The sequence below is a fragment of the Oncorhynchus clarkii genome, chromosome 8, assembly GCF_045791955.1.
Source record: "Oncorhynchus clarkii lewisi isolate Uvic-CL-2024 chromosome 8, UVic_Ocla_1.0, whole genome shotgun sequence".
NCBI lineage: Eukaryota > Metazoa > Chordata > Actinopteri > Salmoniformes > Salmonidae > Oncorhynchus > Oncorhynchus clarkii.
Genome location: NC_092154.1, coordinates 37,557,461 through 37,578,960, shown reverse-complemented (window position 1 = coordinate 37,578,960; position 21,500 = coordinate 37,557,461). Strand labels below are relative to the sequence as shown.

Here is a 21,500-nt window from a genome sequence, read left to right as displayed (position 1 = left end):
AGCAGCGATTGCACCAAAACCTCCGTAATTACAGTACACCCCCTCTCCTAAGGGCGCCCTCACGACCCACCGTACCAAACCACCCTTATTAGAGCTGATAGTGGTGCGGCCCGGGCCATTTTACCGCCTGCGATGGAATACAATGGGGGAGGGGAGAGAATGGATGACTGTTGGCTATTCTTTTTCATCCTGACTGTTTTCAGACTACACTGCATTTAGCGTCCTCTACACTGCAGTGGGAATATCTACACCATTGACCGTATTAAGATCCAGGGAAAGTAGTGGCTAACTAAGAGGAGTCCGATTTCAGGAGCTGTGGTTACATGGTGTGAAATATGGCCTTTTAAAATGGTTATTTTTATTGAAGGGCATGCCCTGTTCCAGAAGGGATCAATGCACACAATAAATGTAGTTTTTGAGGTTTCACAATTTTATCAGTGTTCTTTCTACCTAGGATAGTAGCCTAAATGAAGCGATGCAAATTAAGCAACAATAACACGGTGTGTGTGTGTGTGTTTTCAGGAGAAGGAGCTGCAAAACCTAGCAGCTATGGACATGGAGCTACAGGAAATTGCTGAGAAGATGCATGAAAAGAGGAGCAAATAGATAGTGGACAGACCGACAGGGATGCTAAACTACGAGCTCAGTGTGCTAACCTTGTTTAAGAAAACATTAAAGAGATGAAGAGGTGGGAGAACAAAAAAACAAATCTAAGAGACTTGCCACACAACGTAAATAAAGGTTAAATAAAAATATTCAGGTACAAAAGAATCAGCATGGAGACCGTTTAGTTTCTATTAGATAATATCAAAGATAAAACAGATGCTTTGCTTATTTGTCACAGATTTCTCTATATATATTTAAAGTGTGCATTGCCGTTTTCTTCAAACTTTTGAATGGTTGTTTGTTTCTTCAGTCTGCATTTAATAAAATATATTATCCCGGGACCAAGCCTAACATCTCAGTATTTTTCCTTCTTCGAAACAATTATACAAAGAACTTTAATACCTCATGAACACAGGGCTTATCAACAGTAATAGTATCTTTAGAGCACTGCATTTTATTGAAATTCATACACACAGATGGGTTACGGGATGAGTCTGCGAAAACAAGTGGCTTCTTTATTGCACCACGGCGCATTCTTCAAAAAAAAATGTAATGATAACGAAATGCTGCATTTGGGAGATAAGAGCTTTGGAGAGCAGCTCCAGGGCTCAATAGCAGCCAAATGATTATATAACTGATCTTAAGATGCGTGAGAGATTTCAGTCCTATCCCACAAGTACAGTTAAATGATGTCATCAATGATATAAATGTCACAACAAATGGGTGACCGCAATACGTTTTAAGTGTTATCCCTCTGTGGTCTCTGTGAGTTTCAGTCGCTTTGCAGCTGGCTCCTCCTCTCCTCTCGTTGGGCCCATCTTCGGCGTATCCGTAGCAACGGTCGTCCCTGAGAGGAGGTAGCCCCCGCCCCCACTCATCAGCAGCACAGGGTGCGTCCTGTTAGGCAACACCTACACACACAAACACAGGAAGTGAGGTCAGAGGTAAAAGCTAATGCTGGTACTACAAACATGGATGCTTCCCCAGAGGTACAGTTCAGTTTGAAAATGATTATACCTGGTAATGTCTGATCCAGGAATCGGTGAGTCGCAGGCTGACTGCTCCGCCTTGTTCCCTGAGCTTTGTATAGCACTCTATCAGAGGCTGTGGGAGAGAGATATTTAATAACAGAGGAGCAACGAAGGCCATAACAGAGTGAACATGACAGGGGTGATATTTCCGAACTCCAGACTAGATTACAGACTGTTTTATCAGTGGTTTTGATAGGAGATTTCCCACTGCAGGAAGACAATTAATGTATAATGGCAGTACACTAGGTTCTACTGGCAACAAACTATGAAGGGTCTGTAGTACACAAAGTTTGGGTTGTAAAGTAAGAAGATGATTAAATACGCTACATTATTAAGAACACGACACACACTAGAAAGTAGGGCCGGTTCGATACACGTATCGCAATACTCTTTAATATCGTGACAAGAAAACAAAACACAAAGCAGGTTTTTATAGGAGCAAAGAGTTTGGTCTGCTTCGTGTTTTCATTTTTGCCATGGGAAAAAATGACTGCAATACTGGTATCGTCATCAGTACTACTAGGAAGCATACTAGAAAACACTCCGAATCACACCTCTTTGTATTGAGAGTACACTACAAAGGGTCTGGAGGGGGCGAGGAACTTGATAAGGCCCAGAAGAACTGGACAGGGGTGGAACCGACTGGCAATCACCAACCTGAGGAGGAGAACAAACAGAGGTATTAAACACATATTTTACTACCAGTGTGGGGCCCTGTTCGAACACCATGAACATGTTTTCTTCTTTCTATCCTCCCTCCCGGTGAAAACTGAGCTGGCAAAACTTGACAGATGAAAGCCCTCGCCTCACCGACAAACCAAATGAATAAACACAGGATGAGATGACGTGTGCTGAAAGCCCAGACATCAATCGTCTTTAACTAGACGTGTCACACTTCTCTCCCTTCTGATCAAGATAACCGCTGAGCGATCCCCTTTTGCTCGTCTTGTGCGGACACGAAGATGTTAGCATGGCCGTGTTTCACTGATTTTTAGACAGTGCAAGAAAACACCAACATGCCGGCAGAGCAGAAACTGTGATTATTTACACGGATTATTTAACTCACGTGTCAAGGGGGTGTAATCTTAGTGTCACAGAGCTGTTATACTGGTTATTAGTGCTCATACATGTTTATTACCTCTTATTAATGGTTTCATAAACAAGTCTAGAGTTCACTGTCGCAAAGTGTTATTAAAACAGAAAGATGGTGGAAGGGGGTGAGAGAGATGAGAGAACAGGGCTGACCCGTCAGCGTTCCTCCCCTCCAGCACGGCAGCAGCAGCAGCTAGTTTCTTCCTCTTCTCCTCCATCTTCACCTTCTTCTCCTGGCCCTAAAACACAACACACAGTTGCTGTTCAATTTGTGCGCCATTGATCGGACTAAGTTGAGCAAATCTTTGGAACGTGCAAGCACAAACAGGTGTGACAAACAACAGACACCATTTGCTGCTTTACTATGTGCTGTCATACTCTGATCTCTCTAAGTTTCTCCCTCTCCTCTCTCTCCTTGTCCGCGGCAGGGTCTGTACTGGTACTAGTCTCCATGCATTGGTCCTCTGTGTCTGGGCTGCACTCCTTGCTTTCTGCCTTCTCTGAGTCAGTCTGGGTCAGGTTGGACTTGTCCCCATTGGCCTGTCCGGAATCTGCAGTTGTGACCCCAAAAAATAAAAATGAATCAATTCAATAGATAAGATAGTATAGCATTTGTTGGTCTACTAAATGATGACATTCCTAGTATAAACACAAACGCACACCTGCGTCTATGTCTTTGGCCTCTGTGTCCAGTGCCCCCGCCAGCAGTGCGTTGACGTGACAGATGGGGAACTCATGGAGCGTGTCGTGGAAGTGGGAGGGGAACCCAAAGCTCTCCATCCCCGCCCTCACAGGACCTCCTCCTGGGTACATCTGCACCACTGACCCATAGCCTGGATGAGAGAGAGGAGAGAGACAGAATATGAAGATGGAAGTGTCACCCTCCCAGGGCAAAGAACCTTGGCGTGACCCTGGGCAACACCCTGTCGTTCTCTGCTAACGTCAAAACAGTGACTCTCTTCTGCAGGTTCATGCTCTACAACATCCGTAGAGTACGACCTTTCCTACCCATGCCCGCGACGTTCAGGCCCCACCCTACCTCGATTGTATCTGTCAAATTTAAGGCCCTGCCTGAAAGCCTGAAATCATTAGCTGCTCCTTTCTGTCTGTCACTTGCTCCCTGCACTCAGCTCACTCTGAACACGCTTCTGTTCATGGCGGTGTGAGTATCCATAGCAGCCCGCGGATGGTTTTATTTGGGTTCGGAGCAAAAACAACATAATTTTTTTATTATTATTTATTAAGGCTGTAAAAACTCCAGTAAATCAGTTTCAAGTGATTTTAATTGAATAAATCTTAAAGAAGTATTCCCACACATAACATAGAGACACATGATCGCATCCAAATGTGAGCAAGGTTTGAAATTATTATGTTTTAGCCAAACGTATCTGTTCGGGCTACTTGTGGTCAATTTGCAGTTGACAAATTATTTATAATTATGTTCCGGTCCCCGACCATCCTCTCAAGACAAAATCGGCTTGCAGCTGAATAGAGTTGATGATCCTTGCACACATTTTAAAATCAAAACAATACATCTGACTGTGTTTTTACCAATCTAACTACATAACAATAATGTTAATCATTTTATTTCAATGGTAACCCTAAACTGGGTAAATCAAGATGTAGCCTAGGCCTATCCACAATACAGGTGAATGCATATTCAATAGTAGTGTGTGCATACATTGAGTTATTGAGCTTGTTTTGGTTTATCAGTGGAGTCTATGATGCAACCGATGACAAACAATCAGTTTGCCTTCCATATTAGCCTATGGATCAACAACATTAGCATATAAGCATCACTCCAGCATATCACGCCTGTATGGAAGGACATCATATTGTCATGCCCTGACCATAAAGAGCTTAGGTCGGGGTGTGAATAGGGTGGGTCATCTAGGTGATTTATATTTCTATGTTGGCCTGGTATGGTTCCCAGAGGCAGCTGTTTATTGTTGTCTCTGATTGGGGATCATATTTAGGCAGCCATTTCTCCTTTGTGTTTTGTGGGATCTTGACTATGGATAGTTGCCTGTTAGCACTTTTGTTAGCTTCACGTTTCGTTTGAGATTTTTTGGTTTTGTTTTGCTGTGAGTTTCACATAGTAATAAAAAGATGTGGAACCCAGATCACGCTGCGCTTTGGTCCACTTGGGTAGTTTAGCTATCCGTCAAGAAATAAGCGGGTTGAGACTTGATCCTACTGCTACGCCTGAATAGAGCGAGGCTGTAAAGGTGTCAGCATGCTTCAGTCCAGCTGGCGCCTAGCCCAAGTCGGGTAGCCAAACCAAACGAGTGTGCTTGCATACTCCCTTTAAAGACTTTCGCTTGAAAATTGAGGAAAAGGCGCCAATAGTTCTGTATGTCTATTTTGAGACGCCATAGCCAGTATACACTTCCTCAAAATAGTCACAATTAATCTAAATTAACTCCAGAAATCTGTCATTCATTTTAGTCACGCAATTTTACAGTGCAGTATTTCTCAATTAAAAAATGTGCATGAAAATGAATCGTCTCTCATTGAATGACATCGAAGACTTTATTGCAGAATCCCTACTGTTAACCGTTCACAGACAAAGGGGCGTAGACTTCGGCTTGCTACAGACATTTTTTTGTGCATGAACAGCTGAAAATAAAAAACACCAGACGCCTTAACTCCGGCTCCCTATCACATCTCCCTCCATCGCTCATTTCACTTGGTGGACGTTCAAAATGGTAACCAGCTAACGTTAGGAGCTATTAGCCAATGTAGATAGCTATCTGATATCTTAACATCATGTTTATCTAACCAGCTAATATAGCTAGCTAGCCAACACCACAGAGGAGTAATCTTTCCTAAAAGGTAAGCTTGCTTATTGCATCCATGTCTGGGCACGTTGACAAGCCTTATTAGTGAATTAATTAAACTAATATGTGCAACAGGAGTTTGATTTTGGTCACTGTGTCAATTCATACATCAATACTGCACCTTTCTGCTGAAGAAAGAGCTAGCTTGCTGCTGCTAATTTTCCCAGCTAGACATTCCTCAGTAATGTGCAGTGCTCGTGGCTCATGCGTTGAGTGGCAGCTGGCATGGCAGCAGCTTTGATATGTAGACTCGCAGAAGAAGGGCTGATACACAAGAAAAGGACAACATCAGCCCGATATATCGATATCTCGTTCTCCACAAGGAACATGATTGTTTTCTGTGAAATAATCTCTCCTGTGTTATATTTGATCAGGTTGAAGCACTTTTGACACCATGTTGTGATCTTAGTCAAATAGGACTGTATTGTGCAGCAATGATGGAACCAGCTTCCCTCTGAAGCTAGGACAGCAGAGTCCCTGCCCATCTTCCGAAAACATCTAAAACCCTATCTCTTCAAAGAGTATCTTAAATAATCCCACAGCACCCCCCGTCCCCCCTCGCACCACTCCCCACCCTAACAAAGAAAATGGCTTTCGTAAACTAACACTCGCACTTTAATTCCCCCCCCCCCCTTATTAGCAGACTTTGCTGATAGCTATTTTGAGGGAAAATGTTTACTATGACGATGATACAGTGCATTCGGAAAGTATTCAGACTCCTTGACTTTTTCAACATTTTGTTACGTTACAGCCTTATTCTAAAATTGATTAAATCACCCCCCCCCCCCCCCCTTCAATCTACACCATACTGACAAAGCAAAACAGGTTTTTAGAATTTTTGCTAAATGAAAAAAAAATACTGAAATATCACATTTACTTATGTATTCAGACACTTAACTCAGTACTTTGTTGAAGGACCTTTGGCAGCAACTACAGACTCAAGTATTCTTGGGTATGTCGGGACTTCCATTAATGTGATGACTGTTATTTATCGACTCAAACTATGTTTAATTGTTACCTGATTAAATTATTCTCGTAGCAATTAACTCATTAGGAATTTGGGGCACCACGGGAGAAGTTTTTTAATGAGTTATCTTGAGTTTAATTCGGGAGATGGTATAAGATATATCAATAACAGTCATTTATTAATCATTACCTCATACATAGTCTCATTCTGAACGTCGCAGACCTCTTGAATCCGAAAGAACCCCAGCCTTTTCTGATCATTCAGTACAACACAAATGTATTTAGATAATTTATTAACTAACTAAATAATAACACAGAATACACACACACACACACACACACACTTACATGAGACAAAAGTCCCTAGTGGACTGACACAATGTGATGGCTTGTTACACATACGGAGAGGGAGGGGTAGATAAAAAGAGGGAGACAAAGAGTCAAACTTATCGTACATACATTTGGAAACTACGCTCACAGTAATCAGAATACTTAATACCCTAACCAGCACCCATGCGATAAGAAATGCAATGTACATATTATTAACGCATAGATGTCTTTGTTTGTCATCTATCTCTGTTGAACCAATCAACCCTTCTATGTGGACAGGGTAGTTATAGTTCATGCATCGGTGTAAGGCTTCGGCTTGTCCACCTGTGGTCACCATGTCCTTAGTTGTAGAGCTTCTCTGGTAGTGGAGTGTTCAAGTAGAATACCTACTCAGATGCGCCAGTGATTGTCTGAGATGGGATTTCTTCCTTCCCACCTCGTGTCTTTAGTCAAAGTTCTGGGACCACTTTCACAGGCACAGCTGCAGACTGAATGTTTCTGGTCTTGTAGTGGAGGTTATCTTCTCACCTCGTGTTGAGTCTCAGAGTTTCAACAATTCGTAACGTTGAGCTCATGCTGTCTGTCTGCTGGTCTGAATATGTTCATTCTTAGCGAGTTCTTTTAAGCACTCTGGTCAGAAAGGGCAGTTCCACCACACTGACACGCTCATCTGACCTCATTTGGAGCGTAGCTTAGTTAAAATTATGATCTCGTTAGAAAACTAAAATTACACTCCCATCTTAACAAAAAATAGTTCTTCATATTGTATTAACATCAAAATTGGATGGAAACTTAACAGTTGAAGGGGGTTTCCTTCCTAAGTTACAGTATTTTCGTTATACAGTTAATGACATCACAAAATAAACAATATGACATAACTATTCTTTAGATCCACAATGACCATTCCTAACATGCCTATCACAGAAATATTGTTCCAAGATTCACTTTTTGGGTGTTATTGTTTTTTGCGGCAAAAGTCTTGAGGGGACAAAGGCATTGCTTTGGTTATTACTAGAGAACAGAAGAGAAATTACCCTCCTCCCTAAATTTATGACACAGTGTTAAGGTGTCAAAACCAGCCCAGCAGTCCTCTCCTCTCCTGTGGGAGAGATGGGGTCTGGCTATCGGTCAGCCATTTGCCAAGCTGATCTGAGGGCTGGATACTCGACCAGGAGAGTCATGACAGGTATGACGCTCCAAGCTTGGCACACCTGTATTTGGGGAGTATCTCCCATTCTTCTCTGCAGACCTTCTCAAGCTCTGTCAGGTTGGATGGGGAGCGTCGTTGCAGATATGTTCGATCGGGTTCAAGTCCGGGCTCTGGCTGGGCCACTCAAGGACACCTGCATTGTCTTGGATGTGTGCTTAGGGTCATTGTCCTGGTGGAAGGTGAACCTTTGCCCCAGTCGGAGGTCCTGAGCAGGCTTTCATCAAGGATCTCTCTTTACTTTTCTCCGTTCATTTCCCCCCCTTGATCCTCAATAGTCTCCCAGTCCCTGCCACTGAAAAACATCCCCACAGCATGATTCTGCCACCACCATGCTTCACCGTAGGGATGGTTCTAGGTTTCCTCCAGAAGTGACGCTTGGCATTCAGGCCAAAGTGTTCAATCTTGGTTTCATCAGACCAGAGAATCTTGTTTCTCATGGTCAGAGTATTTAGGTGGCTTTTTGTAAACTCCAAGTGGGCTGTCATGTGCCTTTTACTGAGTGGCTTCCGTCTGGCCACTCTACCATAAAAGCCTGATTGGTGGAGTGCTGCAGAGATGGGAGAACCTTCCAGAAAGACAACCATCTCCATAGAAGAACTCTGGAGCTCTATCAGAGTGACCATTGGGCAGCCAGCTCTAGGAAGAGTCTTGGTGGTTCCAAACTTCTTCCATTTAAGAATGATGGAGGTCACTGTGTTCTTGGAGCCCTTCAATGCCTCAGACATTTTGGTACCCTTCCCCAGATCGGTGCCTCGACACAATCCTGTCTCGGAGCTCTACGGACAATTCCTTTGACCCCATGGCTTGTTTTTTTCCATGACATGCACTGTTAACTGTGGGACCTTATATAGACAGGTGTGTGCCTTTCCAAATCAAATAAATTTACCACAGGTGGACTCCAATCAAGCTGTAGACATTTCAAGGATGATCAATGGGAACAGGATGCACCTGCGCTAAATTGAGTATCATAGCAAAGGGTCTGAATACTTATGTAAATAAGGTATGTTTATTTTTTATACATTTGCAAAACAAAAACTGTTTTCACTTTGTCATTATGGGGTATTGTGTGTAAATTATGCAGATTATATTATTTATCAATTTTAGAATAAGGCTGCAACGTAAGAAAATGTGGAAAAAGTCAAGGGGTCTGCATACGCCACGTAGGGAGGGCTGTGGCAGTCATGACATTTTGTCCGCTGGTTATTGTCATGCAAAAGACTGCCTGTCTCATGGTAATTTACCGTTAATTAACACACGCACACTTAGCATTTCCATGCCTCAATGCATACAAGCCGCTGATGCGCGCCTTTGGAAAATACCACAATAAATACATGATTTATTTTAGGCAGATCTAAAGAAAGGTTATGACGAGGAAAATGGATTTCAGAAGAACAGAATGTAATTGGCCTATTGTATGTGATGTCACAGTGCCGTGCCATAGACTGTAGGGTTCTGCATTTTGAAGACAAGATATGCTTATAAGTCCTGTGCCATTATTTTATAGTAAGAAGAATATAATTAAACTTAGGTGAATGAAATAGAACCAATATTTTTCCCCAATCCGGATCGAGTGCGCATATGTGGATATGGATAAGTGTATATGTTGAGCGTAAAAGTGATCACTTGAAACAAGTCCTATATGCTAGACTTAAGAGTTATTTGGAAACTTAAGTTGTGAATGACACAAACCTTAGAATGATGTAGAAATCCAAAGATATGGGCTGCACGATGAGACTATAAATGGGACCCATGTCGTCCAAGTTATACTTTTGACTAATTTGTCCATAGAACATTATTTCCAGATTATTGATCATCCTCCAGGTGCTTCCAGGTGCTTTTTTGTCATAATTGAGTCAACTTTTTGGATGACATGGGTCCCATTATGCCCGACAAAAACCAAACACTGCATTTCATAGTAAGAACCTCAAACCAATGATCAAGCATGGTGGTGGTAGTGTGATTGTTTGGGGATGCTTTGCTGCCTCAGGACCTGGACAACTTGCCTTAAAAGGCAAAAATTCTGCTCTGTGTCAGAGAATTCTACAGGACAATGACAGGCCATCCATCCGTCTGTGAACTGAAGTGCAGCTGGGTCATGCAGCAAGGTTGAAGATCTGATAACATTCAGTTTTTTAAAAACATGCAAAAATAGAGATTATCAGAAAGGGGGCAAATACTTTTTCACGACACACATCAACCACTGTTTGAGGAGCATATTCTCGCTGTGCGACAAATTATATTCCGCCCAATATAATTTGCAGATACCCAGTGCTTAATTTGGGAAAACAAGTTACATCTGTTCGGGAACATCAATAGTAACATGTTTTCAAAACAAAACATATTTCATTAAAATGTTGACAGGCCATCTGTGCCACAGGAGTTTGGTAGCACCTTAATTGGGGAGAATGAGCTTGTGGTAATGGTTGGAGTGGAATCAGTGGAATGGGATCAAATGCATCAAACACATGGTTTCCATGTGTTTGGTGCCATTCCATTTGCTCCGTTCTGGACATTATTATGAGCCGTTCTCCCCTCAGCAGCCTCCACTGCTCTGCATGCACGAGAAGGGAATGAAGGAGATGAGATGGAAAAGCACAGTGGTGAGATATTCTATAATAGCTAAAAGGTAATGTGTCAGCCTATTAATTATGAAAATATACAAAATTCACTATTACTAGACCATTCAAAACCAAATACAAATTCTCTATAATTGTAGGACAACTGTAAGCCGCCCTGCACAATCAATGAACCAACAGCATCGCCTAGGGCGATACTTTCCCTCCCAGACTCGTGGGTAATACAGTCCACACTTAAAGGCAATTACTATAATTCATTTAATTTTGGAGTATAGGCGAGACCAATTATGTACCAAAGACATCTGAAATCCGTTTTGTTTTATGTATTTCTGCTGTGTGTAATATGTGGTAAACTCAAACTTTTTTTTTTTAACTAAGGTTTACCATCATTTTAATTCAGGTATTTTCAGCCTTAGGCTCATATATAGTCCTATGCGTGTGCATAAGTTCAAATCAAATCAAATCAAAATCAAATTTTATTTGTCACATACACATGGTTAGCAGATGTTAATGCGAGTGTAGCGAAATGCTTGTGCTTCTAGTTCCGACAATGCAGTAATAACAAGTAATCTAACTAACAATTCCAAAACTACTGTCTTGTACACAGTGTAAGGGGATAAAGAATATGTACATAAGGATATATGAATGAGTGATGGTACAGAGCAGCATAGGCAAGATACAGTAGATGGTATCGAGTACAGTATGTACAAATGAGATGAGTATGTAAACAAAGTGGCATAGTTTAAAGTGGCTAGTGATACATGTATTAAATTAGGATACAGTCGATGATATAGAGTACAGTATATACGTATGCATATGAGATGAATAATGTAGGGTAAGTAACATTATATAAGGTAGCATTGTTTAAAGTGGCTAGTGATATATTTACATCATTTCCCATCAATTCCCATTATTAAAGTGGCTGGAGTTGAGTCAGTGTCAGTGTGTTGGCAGCAGCCACTCAGTGTTAGTGGTGGCTGTTTAACAGTCTGATGGCCTTGAGATAGAAGCTGTTTTTCAGTCTCTCGGTCCCAGCTTTGATGCACCTGTACTGACCTCGCCTTCTGGATGATAGCGGGGTGAACAGGCAGTGGCTCGGGGGGTTGATGTCCTTGATGATCTTTATGGCCTTCCTGTGACATCGGGTGGTGTAGGTGTCCTGGAGGGCAGGTAGTTTGCCCCCGGTGATGCGTTGTGCAGACCTCACTACCCTCTGGAGAGCCTTACGGTTGAGGGCGGTGCAGTTGCCATACCAGGCGGTGATACAGCCCGCCAGGATGCTCTCGATTGTGCATCTGTAGAAGTTTGTGAGTGCTTTTGGTGACAAGCCGAATTTCTTCAGCCTCCTGAGGTTGAAGAGGCGCTGCTGCGCCTTCTTCACGATGCTGTCTGTGTGAGTGGACCAATTCAGTTTGTCTGTGATGTGTATGCCGAGGAACTTAAAACTTGCTACCCTCTCCACTACTGTTCCATCGATGTGGATAGGGGGGTGTTCCCTCTGCTGTTTCCTGAAGTCCACAATCATCTCCTTAGTTTTGTTGACGTTGAGTGTGAGGTTATTTTCCTGACACCACACTCCGAGGGCCCTCACCTCCTCCCTGTAGGCCGTCTTGTCGTTGTTGGTAATCAAGCCTACCACTGTTGTGTCGTCCGCAAACTTGATGATTGAGTTGGAGGCGTGCGTGGCCACGCAGTCGTGGGTGAACAGGGAGTACAGGAGAGGGCTCAGAACGCACCCTTGTGGGGCCCCAGTGTTGAGGATCAGCGGGGAGTAGATGTTGTTGTTTAAATGTCTTACTCACCTCGGCTGCAGTGAAGGAGAGACCGCATGTTTTCGTTGCAGGCCGTGTCAGTGGCACTGTATTGTCCTCAAAGCGGGCAAAAAAGTTATTTAGTCTGCCTGGGAGCAAGACATCCTGGTCCGTGACTGGGCTGGATTTCTTCCTGTAGTCCGTGATTGACTGTAGACCCTGCCACATGCCTCTTGTGTCTGAGCCGTTGAATTGAGATTCTACTTTGTCTCTGTACTGGCGCTTAGCTTGTTTGATAGCCTTGCGGAGGGAATAGCTGCACTGTTTGTATTCGGTCATGTTACCAGACACCTTGCCCTGATTAAAAGCAGTGGTTCGCGCTTTCAGTTTCACACGAATGCTGCCATCAATCCACGGTTTCTGGTTAGGGAATGTTTTAATCGTTGCTATGGGAACGACATCTTCAACGCACGTTCTAATGAACTCGCACGTCGAATCAGCGTATTCGTCAATGTTGTTATCTGACGCAATACGAAACATCTCCCAGTCCACGTGATGGAAGCAGTCTTGGAGTGTGGAGTCAGCTTGGTCGGACCAGCGTTGGACAGACCTCAGCGTGGGAGCCTCTTGTTTTAGTTTCTGTCTGTAGGCAGGGATCAACAAAATGGAGTCGTGGTCAGCTTTTCCGAAAGGGGGGCGGGGCAGGGCCTTATATGCATCGCGGAAGTTAGAGTAACAATGATCCAAGGTCTTTCCATCCCTGGTTGCGCAATCGATATGCTGATAAAATTTAGGGAGTCTTGTTTTCAGATTAGCCTTGTTAAAATCCCCAGCTACAATGAATGCAGCCTCCGGATAAATCGTTTCCAGTTTGCAGAGAGTTAGATAAAGTTCGTTCAGAGCCATCGATGTGTCTGCTTGGGGGGGGATATATACGGCTGTGATTATAATCGAAGAGAATTCTCTTGGTAGATAATGCGGTCTACATTTGATTGTGAGGAATTCTAAATCAGGTGAACAGAAGGATTTGAGTTCCTGTATGTTTCTTTCATCACACCATGTCACGTTGGCCATGAGGCATACGCCCCCGCCCCTCTTCTTACCAGAAAGATGTTTGTTTCTGTCAGCGCGATGCGTGGAGAAACCCGTTGGCTGCACCGCTTCGGATAGAGTCTCTCCAGTGAGCCATGTTTCAGTGAAGCAAAGGACGTTACAGTCTCTGATGTCCCTCTGGAATGCTACCCTTGCTCGGATTTCATCAACCTTGTTGTCAAGAGACTGGACATTGGCAAGAAGAATGCTAGGGAGTGGTGCACGGTGTGCCCGTCTCCGGAGTCTGACCAGAAGACCGCCTCGTTTCCCTCTCTTTCGGAGTCGTTTTTTTGGGTCGCTGCATAGGATCCACTCCGTTGTCCTGTTTGTAAGGCAGAACACAGGGTCCGCGTCGCGAAAAACATATTCTTGGTCGTACTGATGGTGAGTTGACGCTGATCTTATATTCAGTAGTTCTTCTCGACTGTATGTAATGAAACCTAAGATGACCTGGGGTACTAATGTAAGAAATAACACGTAAAAAAACAAAAAACTGCATAGTTTCCTAGGAACGCGAAGCAAGGCGGCCATCTCTGTCGGCGCCGGAAGTATAATATGTGTACGGGCATTATGGAATGAATCATCACCTTAGAAAGTGCCGTCCGTTTTGTTTTTGAAGCTTCTACAATGACCATGTTCTCGACTCCGTTTCAACCGGTTAAAAAGTCTTTCTTCAAATTGATCATCACAGTGAGGTGAGTTTTAAAAGCATGATACCGTTTGGATGATACGTGGTCGGTGTGATTTGTCAATAGCATTGATGTTAGAGGGACAATAGAATGCTGAGTACCAGGTCATTAGCGACCTGATGGTAATTAGCGAGTTGGTACCAAAATGTCCAGAGCACATTTTAGGGCACTGAGCAAATTTCAGGTCTGCAACAACTTCAACGTTGTGAAAATTCTTCCAGCGCTGTGTGAACACAGAGGCTGTACCCGCTTTAAGTTACAGTTTTAACAGTGGCCAAGTAGGCTATCACAGCTATTTGATCATGATGTAGGCCTACCAGAGTGGCCTACTATCAAAAACAATGGAATGTAGGCCTACAGTCCATGAGACTTTTGAAAAAAACTTGCAGGGCTTGACAACCTGTTTATACACTTGTCCTTCAGACACGGAAGTGACTGAAAATGTTTGTTTTTGTTTGTTTGATGGAAGAAACCACCACAAAATAAAATGCATTATTATTCCCATGCCATTAATACAGAGAATCAGACAAATTATGCTATCCTCTGCCTATTGGCCACTTAGCGTATTCAATCCACTTTCTAAATACAACACTGCCCCTTTAAGACAAAAAAAAAGGTTCTTTACCTGACTTGCTTTTTCAAATATGTCTAGAAATGTACACATTTTGTGCTCTTGAAGGAAGCAATCACTCCCCTATTGCTGCCTACAAATGATCTATAACTGGGCTAATAACTCAATAACTAGCAAAGGATATTTAAAAAATTTGCACAAGTGGCTACAAGCAGCTCTTGCTTTGATCTCAACACATGCGCATCTACCGGCGGTCACGAGTCATGAAGACAGTCAAATTCCAAATGACCGTTTAGTCACGGTAATTAGGCTTCTCCAAGCTCTGATGATGCTGCTGGTCATTAGTAGCCTACCAAACTTGCTAACTGCCTGGTACTCAGCACTAATCGCTCTGACATCAATGCAAATGTTTGGAAAATCTAATCAAACACTTAATGAGAGCCCAGGAGCTCATTTTACGCAACATTTCTATAGGCTACGCAATTGCGGAAGAAAACAGAGTGATGGCCGCTAATAAAAAAGACGAGCACCCCATCAGCTTTCTATAGGCTAGACCTACTATATTTATTTCTCAACTCTCCTAATATTAAGCACACTGCTTATATTTACAACATGAGTATAGCCTACCTGGCAGGCATGAAAATAACCCACGGGAAAAAGCGTCCTCCATTTGCAATTTAAGTGCATTTATGTTTTGATACAGGTGCATGATAATGGTCCATTCTAAATCAAAACAAATGTCACATATTACTTAGTATTTAAAAGACAATATTAAATCAAGAATAGGCTAATATTGTCACCCATCAGACTATCACTTGTGAATTATACCAAATCAAATTGTATTTGTCACATGCGCCGAACACAACAGGTGTAGTAGACTTTACAGTGACATGCTTACTTACAAGCCATTAACCAACAATGCAGTTAAGGAAAATATATATTTTTTTTAAACAATAAAATTATATTATTATCACTTGTGAATAATAAGAAACAATGCCTTTTTTTGTCGACTTCTTCAAATCATAGTCGCACACCTTATGTAGCCTAGCCCATAGGCTTATATGTTTTAATAAGGTTTGTATCACAACTAAAGTGGCCAAATAACTTCTTAAAATGAAGCACATTAACCCGCTTTACAGGGGGTTTAGAGTCTAACATAAGCTGCAAGTGAGTTTCAAGTTTGGGGAAGATCATTTTCACCATAAAAATGAGCCTTTATAATGCATAATCGCATTTGCGGTCACTTTTGATAATGGTGTTTTACACTAATGGAACAGTCGTGCTTATGGCCTACTACCATGTGCTCATTGCTTCACTTATAATGTGAATGAGAGACTGATGACGTGTGTACAGCATGCACAAAAAACAAAGCAGAGCTCATGCCTTTCAAGAAACTTTTTTCAAATCATCATTAAAGTCTCATCATGCAGCCTTAGAATGTATTAAAAATCAAAACATATAGCCCAACGTTTGTAGCACAAATAAAAGGTTACTTTAATAACTCCAAATTAAGCATATAGGAGTACTTATTTCTTTGTAAACCGCTCAACGCAAAATAGCCTCATGTGCGCACTCCCTCAAATTGTTTGGAGAAAATATATTTTATTCAGCTTTGTTCAATTGTATTCTTCATACTACAAAATAAGGCCACGGAATTATAAGCAAATCTTGCCTGCTAAATGAACTACTGTAGCCCACAGCTATTTGGTATAGACACATCAGACATAACATAAGGACAACTCAGAGTATGCTATTCTGTTATTCTGAAATAGACTACATTTTCTTAATATCATGCTTTTTTATTTTAAATAAATAATGGATTTATTGTGAGGGTGTATGTAGGCAATATTACATGGATTTATTAGACCTTTTAAAATGGCTTGTAGGCTGTGTGTGGAAGCCAGGAGATGCTAAATGTGTTTATGTTAATTGACGGTCAATTACCGTGAGACCGACAGCTTTTTGCTTGGCAATCACCGGCTAACAATCTTTCATGACCACCACAGCCCTACTCACGACCACAGCTATCAACACAGTCCAGTTCAAAGTAAACAGCACAGATCCATATATGGCAATGGTCTATTTGCATATAGGCCTACTGCAGCTCTGATTGGTTGTCGCAACGGTCTGTGCAGAATTCTACTCTGGTGCGTTCTGCCTACAACAAAATCTCTTGCATTGTTTGTTTCGTTCTGTTGCATTGGAAGTGGCTAATATTGCGTTGATGACATCACCATTGCCACAGGAAAGGGAAACGTTGATAGTGTTGATACTTTCTAGAGTTTTCCCTGTTAGTTAAGTGAAGTTCAATCTCGTGCTTCTCTCCTCGCTCTATAAAGCATTCCTGGGGAGCCGCGAAGCAGTCTCGGGGCTACTGTGTGCACACACGCAGCTTAGACTGAACATTGGTCCAGAGTGAATTTTACTGTGGTCATGACTCATGACTGCCGGTGTGGAATACGGTCACTGCAGCAGCTCTAGACCCACCTAGCTATCTTAAAGTAAATGCACTAACTGTAAGTTGCTCTGGATAAGAGCATCTGCTAAATGACTAAAATGTATATTCGTTACAGGACCTTCCAATTGAAATGTATTACATAAAACGTTGACTGCTGACATGGCAGTCAGAGCATGGTAAACATAGACAGGGAATAGACCGGCTTGCCACAGAGCAAACACAATTCATAAACCATGCAGAATTAAGCCATCATGTGCGAGTCCGATATGGCACCCTATTCCCTACATAGTGCACTACTTTTGAGGCTCTGTTCAAACCTACTACACTATATAGGGAATAGGGTGCCATTTTAAATGCAGGTCATGCCAGGTCTAGCCATGATACTTCCAGACATTTCTATAGTCCAGTTACCTCCCATCCTCTCCATGACAGCCCCCAGCACCAGTCCAGCACAGGTCTCAAACACCAGCACCTTACTGCCTGCATGGATATTCCCCAGAGTCAACATCTGGGCAAGGGTGTCATACCGCAGGTGGCTGGTGGAGGGAGGCAGAGACACAGTCTTGGTTATTACAACAACCACATACAATACAGAGAGGAACTTCTCTTGGGACCAGAGGTTTTCCTGACCACTTGACCTAAGCCAGGAAAAAACATCAGAACCTACAAATAGGCCTCGGTATGACTTAGCTGGCATGGAGGCTACACTCACCATATCTTCCCTGGTTCTCTGCCGTGGTACATCATAGCCAGGACACGACAGGAGGGCCTTAGAACCATCACACTGTTCTCATACCTGGAGGGAACAGAACACAAGACATTCAGAACTCGTAAAGCCTATTTCATTCATCACTAACCCTGGTCCTGGAGTGTGTGTGTGTGCATATATATATATATCTATATATTCCACTGACTCACTTTTTCTTTTTTTTCTTGATGTATTTCTCCTGTGCAAACTCAGTCTTGTCCCTGAATGTTGTACTGTTCTCTATCAGCTGCTGGACTATTTCCTATGGAAAGTGAAGTCAGAGGAGCATCCTCAACATAAACAAATCTTTCACCATGACTTACAACGCATACTGAACAAAAACATAAATGCAACATGTAAAGCGTTGGTCCCATGTTTCATGGGCTGAAATAAAAGATCACAGAAATTGTCCATATGCACAAAAAGCTTATTTCTCTCAAATTTTGTGCACAAATGTATTTACATCCCTGTTCGTGAGCATGTCTCCTTTGCCATAATCCATCTACCTGACAGGTGTGGCATAATATGAAGCTGAATAAACAACATTATCATTACACAGGTGCACCTTGTGCTGGGGACAAAAGGCCATTCTAAAATGTGCAGTTTTGTTACAACACAATGCCACAGATGTCTAAAGTTGAGGGAGCGTGCAATTGGCATGCTGACTGCCGGAATGTCCACCAGAGCTGTTGCCAGATAATTTAATGTTAATTTCTCTACCAATGTCATTTTAGAGTCCAGCCTCACAACCGCAGACCACGTGTAACCACGCCAATCCAGGATCTCCACTTCCGGCTAGTGACAACTAATCCACATTAATGACAACTAATCCACATATATCCAGAGGTACCTGTCCCTTCAGACCCTGCTCTTTGAGGGTCTCAATATCGTCTCTGGTGAGTTTCTGTGATTTCCCATCATCCAGAATGTTCCTGTTGTCCGTTCCTGCTTCCTTGGCATCTAAAGAGGCACACAAAAACAAGACACAGACATCAACTCTGTGCCTGGACAACTGAATCCTTACTGGAATGAGAGAATAATGGAGGTTGTCGGCATGTAGCTGCAGTTACCTGCAGAGCTCTCGACGCATTTAGGTTTCCGTGGCTGCAGTGTCCCACCAGTCACAACTTCAAAGGTGGTCCCATACAACTCCCCCACTGCATTGTCCAGGAAGAACCACTGCTTTTCAAATACTGTTTTCCTGGGGTTGGGAAGAAGACATGTCAGATAATCTCAAACGCACATTGACACACAGTGAGTCCACTGTGATACACTATACTGACTACACAACTGGAGTACTGCCAATATGTCATCCAGCTTGAAGCTGGCAACATGACATTCTCTTCTATAAATGTAAAAATATAACCTTAAAAGTTACCTGGCTGAGTATCCTACTCCTAGCTATCAAGCAATGATGACAATTGGACAATGCTAATCCACCAGACATAGCTTGCAAACTAGTAACACTAGTACAGGCAAAAGGTTTGACTTGACTGTGAAGCATTGTTAGCTAACGCAAATCAACAGATAATGCGATTGTGCATGTGCAAAATTGTGTGAGGACTCACTTTTTCTTTTGAATCTGCACAGCTTTGTAGATGTCTCCCCGTTTCAGTACTACGTAGTCACCCTCATTCACTCTGTGCTGGGAGTCATTATCGCCATTGTCCGCCATTAGAAAGCTTGATAGCCAGCTTAGTAGTAAAGTCGATTTTTCACACACTAGAATGTGAGTTTTAAATCACCAAAGAGAATAGTAATGTACTGAAATCAAGTATTTTTGGGAGAGATCGCCTACTGAATTTACCCACGTGCTAGCCTGCATTTCCTTAGCATTCAGGACAATTAGTCGACGCTGTATCAATCACTCACCGTACTCGACTCTGATTGGCTCATTGATGTTCGTAGAGCGTATCCTCCAATGGTAGAGAAGTACCAGGATTTTCTAGCTTCCGATAGGTGGTCGAGAAAACAGGGGGAAAATCGACTTCAGAAATATCAATTTCGTTTGTGACTAGAAGACTACTAGCGGAAGTGTGGCTTTTTTTTTCTTCATAATATAATAATCCCGAACCAAAACCTCAGTCTCTTTACCGGCTACATTCATTATCCTAACCTGCTGCATAAATGATTTTAACCTGCTACGGAAAAGGCACTTCCGGTCGTGGCTGTGTTTTAGCTAGTCATCCCCGCCACGAATATATTTTTGTTGTTGATACAATACAAATTTCGAGATACAAACTAAACATTTAGAGAAACTACCTCGACATTTAAAGAGACTAACATGAATTTTCAAGATACTAACTTGACATTTCAAGACAGCAGAACATACAGGATATATTACTTAATTTGTAGCATTATGTGGCGATTCCCATCTATCCATGTTGCTGAGATCAGCAAAGCAGGGCCGACGGCAACGTGTTGAGCTAGCATAAGCTTTTGATTCGCTTTAACAACAACTACTGACACAAAAGCGTTTAAAATAAGGATAAAGTACTGTTGGGTATGACCCATCTGTTCCAACACTATATTGCAGGCAACTATGAAATGTGAAATTATGTATTCATGACTGTTCATTGAAATACTCCCCACCACACCTTGGACCTGTGGTTTCACCTCTGAAATCACCACACAATGTTACAAATTAAGAAACATAAGCATGCCCTACTTTCTAAAACATTTGAGTTAGTATTTCAACATTTTTACTTATTATCTCAACATTTTGTATCAGCAAAGTATCAGCATTTTTATTGATTTATTTCATGGCGGGAATGGGCTTCCATAATATCCATTCTCAAAACATAATTCTCATACAGTTGACATACAGTATAATCTGTTTGACATCAAGACTGAAGGAGCAATTTTGGTCTTACATGCTCATGTGTCTAGGGATGTTTTAACTTTCTCACATGGGGTTACAGTGCCTTGCGAAAGTATTCGGCCCCCTTGAACTTTGCGACCTTTTGCCACATTTCAGGCTTCAAACATAAAGATATAAAACTGTATTTTTTTGTGAAGAATCAACAACAAGTGGGACACAATCATGAAGTGGAACGACATTTATTGGATATTTCAAACTTTTTTAACAAATCAAAAACTGAAAAATTGGGCGTGCAAAATTATTCAGCCCCTTTACTTTTAGTGCAGCAAACTCTCTCCAGAAGTTCAGTCAGGACAATCCACCTGTGTGTAATCAAGTCTCCGTATAAATGCACCTGCACTGTGATAGTCTCAGAGGTCCGTTAAATGCGCAGAGAGCATCATGAAGAACAAGGAACACACCAGGCAGGTCCGAGATACTGTTGTGAAGAAGTTTAAAGCCGGATTTGGATACAAAAAGATTTCCCAAGCTTTAAACATCCCAAGGAGCACTGTGCAAGCGATAATATTGAAATGGAAGGAGTATCAGACCACTGCAAATCTACCAAACCTGGCCGTCCCTCTAAACTTTCAGCTCATACAAATAGAAAACTGATCAGAGATGCAGCCAAGAGGCCCATGATCACTCTGGATGAACTGCAGAGATCTACAACTGAGGTG

At 42.3% G+C, this 21,500-nt stretch overlaps 1 protein-coding gene across 1 annotated transcript; it reads right to left on the bottom strand.

Annotated features, from left to right (window-relative positions):
* Positions 1–1,037: 1,037 nt before the first annotated feature.
* Positions 1,038–19,845, bottom strand: LOC139415361 (tRNA methyltransferase 6 non-catalytic subunit). Its single transcript, XM_071163448.1, has 12 exons — positions 19,529–19,845; positions 19,031–19,161; positions 18,811–18,920; positions 18,131–18,222; positions 17,925–18,008; positions 17,624–17,748; positions 3,392–3,562; positions 3,108–3,280; positions 2,883–2,968; positions 2,192–2,294; positions 1,624–1,710; positions 1,038–1,517 (listed from the first exon to the last, which is right to left on the bottom strand). The coding sequence occupies exons 1-12, from the start codon at positions 19,633–19,635 to the stop codon at positions 1,353–1,355; spliced, it is 1,434 nt and encodes a 477-aa protein (XP_071019549.1). The 5' UTR covers positions 19,636–19,845; the 3' UTR covers positions 1,038–1,352.
* Between the last annotated feature and the right edge of the window lie 1,655 nt (positions 19,846–21,500).